Here is a 7,572-nt window from a genome sequence, read left to right on the forward strand (position 1 = left end):
GCTCGGGGAGGGGGGCAAAGGGCTTGGCACCCCCTGGACCAGAGACTGCAATTGCCATCAGTGTCCTGCAGCCGCTTTATCAGCCTGGCAGAGGCAGAGGAACCCACCGATGGATTCAGGGGTGACTTGTGGCTTGGAAGGGCAAATTAGCATTTGCTTACTAGTCCTGCAGGGCTTAGCAATATAAAATCACAGTCCTTTTTAAGGGCTTGAGTTGCTTTTAAATGTGGCATTGTCTCCTTTATTATAATAGGAGACATCAAGAATTTTGCAGCTAATATTTCTGCAAAAGGCAATTCCTGCCTACCCCGCTGTGGGGCTTCTCCGGGCTCATGCCACCTCTCTCTAGCTCTGTAGGGCCACATTCATTGCATTAATTCTGTACTTTTTTATTCCTGATGGCCTCTGGTGTAGCTTGAAGTTCACATTACTCATTAGGGAAAAATATTAATGCTTCTAATAATAGATTTACTGTTGCTTAAAACCGTTTGTAGTACAGTCGTTAACATAAATGACTTACTGGGGTGAGGGACATACATACACTGACCCTGTCGCTGAACACCATCAATAAGCCCAGGATCCTGCTGAATCTTAAATGCTCCATTTATATTCTTTATTTTTACAGCATTATAGCCCTAGATGACGTGTTGAGGGAGCACCACAAAGCCAAAGCTCACTGCTGGGCAGAGACGGGCTGCAGGCTGGCTGGGGCGCAAGGATGAGCAGCTCCAGCGGCAAAGCAGGCAGCAGCGTGGGAAGGAGCGTGTGGGTACCGACGCAGGTTATCATCTCCCAAAGTCTTGCACATCCTCCCCGAGCTAGTGCCGGATTCAAACATGACTCAAACCCAACACGTATTTTTATCAGCTCTAGCATATGGCCTCGGCACCGCAGAAACAGCCCTCGGCAAGCGCCGCGGGCCAACAGACACAAACCTACTGGCTTGCTTGGTGTTGGCTAGGAAATAGGGATTGCAAAATACACAGCGAGGAAACCGCCGAGGAGGGAGGGCTCCTCGCAGCGGGTGGCTCATGAGCACCCACCGAGCCCCAAACCGTCCGCCCAAAGCCCTGGAGAGGTGGCCGGTCCCACGGGTGCCCGTGCCGCCTCCGGGGTTGCACAGTCCAGTGCAAATGGTGAAAAATAATACAGTGGATGTTTCCACTTGCTTCATGCAAATCCACGTCCCCCAAAGCCTGCTCAGCCCCAGCCTCAGTGGTCCCAGGAGAAATCCCTGAAGGCGGCTTCCCACAGCTCTCAGCAGAGGTGCTCACCCACCCAGACCAATTGCTAATGAGCAATTGCCATTAGTTATTTGCTAATTAGTTCAAAGGCTGAATAGAAGGGAGGAGATATTAAAATATTTGGGGGTCTAGAGTGTTAAAAAGCAACTTTATCCTAGACGGAACAGACACCGATGGGGGGATTTTTTTTTTTTTTTTTTCCCCAGCAGCTGAGTTGTGTTGCTTCATGCTCCATCAGTGCTTGTAAAGCTCTGGGAGGAAAAAAAGTGTTTCCTAATCACTGGGCTCCTCTTGTGCAATGGCTGCAGGAAATCCCAGCAGAAAACATTGAAGAAAACAAAAAAAATTCCACCTTGCCAGTCCATCTAGAGTAACCTGGAGAGCAGGGAATTAATTACCTAATTTGCAGCGGGGTTTACCGTGGAAATGCCCCCTTTCAATACAGCTGCCATCCAGAAAGCAGCTCAGGAGGAGGAGTGCAAAGCCTCCACGAGCAGCTCAGGGGAAGCAAACCCATTGCAACAGGTTGCACCAAAAGCGATGCAATTACTGCAGCTGCAACGAGAGCCTCCGTGGGCAACCTATGGACCCGGAGCAGCACCGGGGGCTGCCAGGGAGCGAAGCCAAGCCTCCGGCTTCCTTTAGACTTGCGAGAAGATCGGTTTTGAAAGAACATCCTCCTGCGAGCGGGGTTGCAGCGAGTTGTGCAAGGCCGATTCCCGGCGGTGCCATGGCCAACGCCGGGGGAGCCTGGGACGGGGAGCGGGAGACGGTGCCAAGCCGGGAGATGGAGTTGGAGCCCCTCAGGCCTCCGCCGCTGCCAGGGAAAACTCAGAGGTAACAAACTGCTCTGCAAATGGGGGCCAAAAAGGAGCTTCCCGGTAGCACTTCAGCAAGGTTGCTTCAGCCCCGTGCCTGCTTTTGCAAGAGGCAGGGCAATAATCCCCCGTTCCCTGGGGTGGGGGGTAATGGGGGCCAAGCTGGGCCAAAGAGGGGCAAAGACTGAAGCTGCACAGCGAGTGATGCCCCCAGCAGAAACCAGAGGTTTTCAAGAAAGCCGCTGCGGTTTCGGTACCGCTTGCGGCAGCAGGGTCAGCGCTGCAGGTTTGCGCTGAGCCTGGCCAGGATGGGGAAGCGAAACCCCAGCCGGGGCTGCGGACGGCTTCTTCCCGCTGCGCTCCTCCCTAACGGGCGCTTTGCTTTTCCCTCCCCGCGCACAGACCACCCTGTCCTGCCCCCCCCCCCCCCCCAGACCTGGGCTGGGGGTGTCAAGGGCTTTTCCTGCTCTTATCCCACACCTCTCCCACCATCGTGTCCTCCTCGCGGCCACCCAACAGGGACCGCGGGGCAGACGTGAACCCCTGCGTACATCCCCACCTCCGCACCCGTGCGGGTGTGAACCAGCGCGCGTGAAGCCCCCTGAGGCAACCCCCCCCACCCCTCGGGAGCGGGAGCACCCCCAGGACCCCCCCCAGTGCAGGAGCTGGAGGCACTAAGCCACCAAACTCCCTCTCTTTTGCCCCAAAACCATGCAGCCAGGGCTCCCCAAGCCACCGCTTCCCCTTTCTCCTTATTCTTCCCCTGAGCCGGCCCCGAAAGGAGCCAGACACCCCCACCCCGGGTCGGGGGGGGGGCAAGCACTGACTCCTGGCTCCGCGCAGGGCTGTCACGCAGGCACGGGGCAGCCTGCGCACCCGCAGCTGCAGCCTGGACCTGGGTGCCCCTGGACTGCCTGCCCCCATGCCGAACACCCCGGGGGGCTGCCCGCCTCGGCCCCCCGACTCAGCCCTCATCTACAGCAACGTGGGTGAGTGAAGCCCCGACCCCGCTGTCCTCCTGCCCGCCGAGGTGTCGGCTCAGACGGCGGGGACGAACCTCGCCGCCGTCCCCGTCCTCCTCCCGCGACAGCCGTCCATCACCCCTCTGGTGCTGGGCGTCGCTTTGGGGCTGGAAATATGCAGCAGGGCAAGTAACGACGTGCTTGTACTCCCGTCCCAGTCCATCTCCCACTTTCTTCCCCCACACCCCCTCTCCCAGGGAAGTCTCAGCCCTGCTGTGTCTCTTCCTCCCTCCCCAGGAGAGCTGCGAGCCCACCTCGTCCCCTGCAAGGCTAGCCGAGGGGAAGGAGCCAGGAGACCCCCCTCTCAGCCCAACCGAGACCCCCTGCCTCCCCCCTTGCCCAAAAAACAGCTCCAGCGAGCGGAGTCCCTCCCGGAGCAGGGGCCATCCCAGCACCATCGGGGCAACAACCCCACGTCATGGGCCAGCAGCATCCTCTACAGCATCCCACCACACGAGGAGGGGGCTCCCAGCTCCATCCCACCATGGGACAGACCCTCCTGGGGCCCCAAGAAGCCCCTGACCAAATCTCAAAGCCTGGGGGAATCGGTGGCCTGGAGCAGCATGCAAAAAGCCCCATTGCCCAGCCTGGCGGAGCTGACGTTCGGATCGGCGGACAGAGAGCTGGGGCAGCTCCTGGAGAGCCCGGCCGGGGTGTGCGGGGTGGTGTTGGGGTGCCAGGCGGCCGCCCTGGCCCGGCTTTCGGCTCGAATCGAGGAGGAGCTCGTAGGGCCGGAGGAGCGGCAGCAGCTGCTGGAGGCAGAGCTGGCAGGGAAGAGCTGGGCAGCGCTCAGCATCCTGGACCGGGAGCCGTGCTGCGAAAGCAGGGACGCCTGGTATTTCCGAGTGGGCTTTGCTTTTGAGCAAACCCAGCTGGTGGTTGCGGCCAAGGTAAGAAGGGAATTGGGGAAAATGCCCAGGGTGGTGCAGAGGGAGCTGGCCTCCCGCAGCACGGGGGGCTGCGGTGCTACAGGCAAGCGTGAACTGGGAGCGCTGACTTTTCCACTGAACCCGCCGTCACGCAGGCTCTTCCCCTTTTTGCACCTACTTCTGCATTTGCTAAATGAGACAGCGCTGCTGGCAACAGCTCCCACGGGTCCAAAGGACACGTCAAGGCGAACGGCACCACGGGGAGAGTTGCCCTGGCAAGTGGTCTTGAGGGGCCAGCAGACACAAAGTAGAGGCTGGAGCAGAGCTGGCTCCTCAGGCAGTGCAGGATGAGACCCATCAAAGCAGCTTTGCAGCTCACCTGGAGGTTACAGCCCCCAGTCTCCTTTCCCATTTCTCGCTCAAAGCCATTCTGGCAGGTTCGGAGGGTGCAGGGGGGGAGCCCAGCATCATGCGTGGGTCAGACCAGGGCTGGTGGCCCGGCCCAGGACGAGGCACCCCGTGGCTCCGTCCTGGCGCAGGTGGCCATGCCCTGTCTCTCCTTGCAGGTCCCCAAGCCGTGCTGCACCAGCCTGGGGGTGCAGAGCTCCCTTGGGGCACACTGCAGCATCCAGCACCTGATCGGCCGCTTCACTGACCGCCTGCCTCAGGAGCTGGTGCTCCCGGGAAGCCCTGGGGAACAATCACCTTCCAGAGAGGACCCAGCTCATCTTGCCACTCGCCCTGTCCTGCAGGTCCTCATTTCTCCTGAGGTTCCCTACCAGACCCTGGCGGGCTTTGTGAAGGGATCCCACGGTTTGCACAGGACCAGCCCTGGGCACTACGAACGCCTGGCTTGCCTCCTCCTCTTACAGGTATGCATGGGGCTGGAGCATCTCCGGGTGCAGAATGTGGGGCAGGGGGACCTCTGCCCCGAGAATCTGCTGCTGGTGCAGTGCCCGTGTCCTCCCCGGAGCGAGCAACGCAAGGAGGCATCCCTGGGGCTGTCCCTTCCAAGGCTGCTCATCAGCAGCTTCTTCAAGGTTAAAGACAAGCGAAGAACTTCTACCAGCCAAGAGCAGGACTGGACCAAGGGGCTTGCTGTACCACCTTCCCCGGTGGCAGATGAGCTGAATGTAGGCATGCTGATCTATCAAATCTTGCATGTGGACATCTCTCTGGAGAACGCCTTGGGGTTCAGAAGCGATAGACTTCCTGAAATCCCTTCCCGGTCCATCTATTCCACTGGACTCAAGCATCTGGCCATGCTGCTTCTCCACAGGGATCCCTGCAAAAGGGTCTCCATCGAGCGGGCAAGGAGCATCCTGCAGGTCCTGCTCTGGGGGCCTCGCCAGGAGCTCTTTGCCAGGAGCAAGAAAACCCTCACCCTGCTCCGGAGCTGGGTGGAGGTGAAGAGGGCTCTGCTGCTCCTGAAGTTTGCGGAGAATTCGGCTGGGGCGGTGGGGAGCCCCGGCCTCGAGGAGTGGCTGTGCTGCCAGTACTTCAAGGAGGTCACCGAACACACGCTCTACCAAGTCACCCAGGCTCTCTACACTCCCTAAAGGCAAGCTGAAGTTCAGCTCACCCAAAAGGTCTCCTCGAAGCCAAGAGCCCATGAGGACCTGGCCAAATCCACCAGCTTACAAGGAACCCAAGGGTCCTGGCTGGGAAAACACTGTTTGTTTTTCCCAAACCCGCTTGCCCTACAGCACATGAATGATGAAGCTGGGACCAAACTCCCACCCGTGGCTCCCACAACGCAGGATGTGTTTTTACACCCTCGACCGATTTTTGTTTGATACTGTGAATCTAGTTTATTGGAGCATCTCAGGAAAGACGGCTGGATGGAAGCCACAGGATCAAGCGCCAATTTAGTGGCTGATTATCCTGAGTAACGTTTATGGGGCTTAGACTTTGCACAAAACCCCCTCAGACCCCTCCTGCGGCCATGAGGCTTTCACTGTTTTAAGTAACAATGCAAAGCCACGCATTACAGCCCACCTTAATGCACCGTTAGCAAAGGAGAAATACAATACCTCATACAGCCTGCTCTTTTTAGAAACAATTTGTGGCATAGTCACAAATATAAATGACATTTTAAAGGGGGAAATACAGCAGCCACACAGCTTCAATAAAATCCAGAGCTGAGCCTCTTAAATACTGGTCCTTTATGTGCTTCTTTGACAGCATTACACACCCCAGTGATGTATCCAGAGAGAAACACAAAGCCAAACTTCACTGCCCGGTGGTGATTAGCCAGAACAGCCTCGATGGCGTCTAGTAAATAGCTCGGGTCAGTTTACGGCTGCTGCACCCAGGGCCAAGGCTGCAGGGTCGGTCTCTGGCTGCACCAAGGCAGGGCCGTTGCATCTGCCGCTTGGTACGAAACACGCAGCACCACACGGGATCTGTGCCCTGGTCCCCAAACCCATGCGGATGCCAAGAGACCATCACAGCGAAGTGCCATGCAAGGCCCTGCTCGGGTCATTTAAATTATTATTAATTAAGTAATTATTAATCCACTCGCAGCTATCACCCGACAGCAGGAAGAGCAGCCTCCATGCACTGTACACACAGCAGGATGGACCATCCCTGGAGCTACAGCTGGGGCAGCCCTGGCATGCCCATGGATGTGCGCAGTGGCACACCAGGCAGTCACCAGAGTCCATGGCATGGCTGGATCAGGGAGGATTCCTCCTAGGAGCCCCTGAGCTCAAAAAAAAAACCCCAAAACCCTAGTAAATCGGAGTTGTGACACACACATACCCCCCCACCCAAGATGAAACCACAGGGCAGCATGCTCCCAGCTCGCCTGGTCGGTGGGTTTCTGCCCCCTGCCCTGCCCGCAGAACGTGGGCAGGCAGCAGCCTCGTCACCGGGGCTGCAGCGGGGCCGAAAACCCAGTGGAGACCACAGCCCCTCCGCGCCAGGCTCCATGTGTAGTGGGGGACCATTCCCTCCCAGAGCAGCACCCAAACCCGGCCGCGCAGCCTCCCCACCGAAGCTGGACGAGCAAGGGGGGACGAAAAACAAGCTCTCCGGCCACACAAACCCTGGCACGGTCACCGCCCAAGCACGGCCGGTCCGCAGAAATGTTGTTCAAATTTCAGAATGGGCTTTTGGGCCAAAAAAACATGCAGGAGGGGTTGTCCTGGGTGAGCCCCAGCCATGCTGTCCCCACCACCTCTCCTGTAGTATCTTGTGTGACTACAAGATGGCAGTAAAGCCTGTGCCTCGGCAGCAGCTCGCCCAAAACCACCTTGGGCATCTGATCCTGGAAAAACAAAGACAAAACCTGCTTCTGCCGGCACCTACCCCAGGCCAGCACCTCCGAGCATCCCCTGCACCCCTGTTTCTGGTTTCCACCTTGGGTGGCCCCCTCTCCTTCTGCCAGGAGCAGCTTGGAGCACCCAAGGTCAGCAAGACATCTACCGGGGACCGCAGCCTTCAAGGCAGGACCGCGTACCTCTCCATTCTCACACGTCCCTGCGGAAAGCAGGCTGCAGCACAGGCACAGCCTCATGGAGAAAAACCAAGAATTTCTCTAGAGAACCAGCTTATGAACATCAGACCTCTGCCAGCCTGTTGAGTAAAGGAGGAACACCCTCTCCCCGGTCATACC

The 7,572-nt window shown here is 58.2% G+C and overlaps 1 protein-coding gene across 2 annotated transcripts; it reads left to right on the plus strand.

Annotated features, from left to right (window-relative positions):
• The first annotated feature begins 1,887 nt into the window (after positions 1-1,887).
• On the plus strand, positions 1,888-6,093 carry PEAK3 (PEAK family member 3). 2 transcript variants are annotated; one of them, XM_075037491.1, is made up of 5 exons: positions 1,888-2,081; positions 2,906-3,051; positions 3,322-3,974; positions 4,520-4,705; positions 4,826-6,093. In XM_075037491.1, the coding sequence occupies exons 1-5, from the start codon at positions 1,975-1,977 to the stop codon at positions 5,510-5,512; spliced, it is 1,779 nt and encodes a 592-aa protein (XP_074893592.1). In that variant the 5' UTR covers positions 1,888-1,974; the 3' UTR covers positions 5,513-6,093. The 2 variants fall into 2 exon arrangements, with proteins under 2 accessions (XP_074893592.1, XP_074893591.1); XM_075037490.1 differs by having other exon boundaries at positions 4,520-6,093.
• Positions 6,094-7,572: the final 1,479 nt, after the last annotated feature.

Source organism: Buteo buteo, chromosome 10, assembly GCF_964188355.1.
Source record: "Buteo buteo chromosome 10, bButBut1.hap1.1, whole genome shotgun sequence".
Lineage (NCBI taxonomy): Eukaryota > Metazoa > Chordata > Aves > Accipitriformes > Accipitridae > Buteo > Buteo buteo.

What these genes read in the sequence shown, in the direction of transcription:
- PEAK3 (XM_075037490.1), top strand. Translation starts at nt 1,975, where the DNA reads ATGGCCAACGCCGGGGGAGCCTGGGACGGGGAGCGGGAGACGGTGCCA. An exon ending in CCTCATCTACAGCAACGTGG is followed by an intron (nt 3,052 to 3,321) that starts GTGAGTGAAGCC and finishes CTCCCTCCCCAG; the next exon opens with GAGAGCTGCGAGCCCACCTC. An exon ending in AGCTGGTGGTTGCGGCCAAG is followed by an intron (nt 3,975 to 4,519) that starts GTAAGAAGGGAA and finishes CTCTCCTTGCAG; the next exon opens with GTCCCCAAGCCGTGCTGCAC.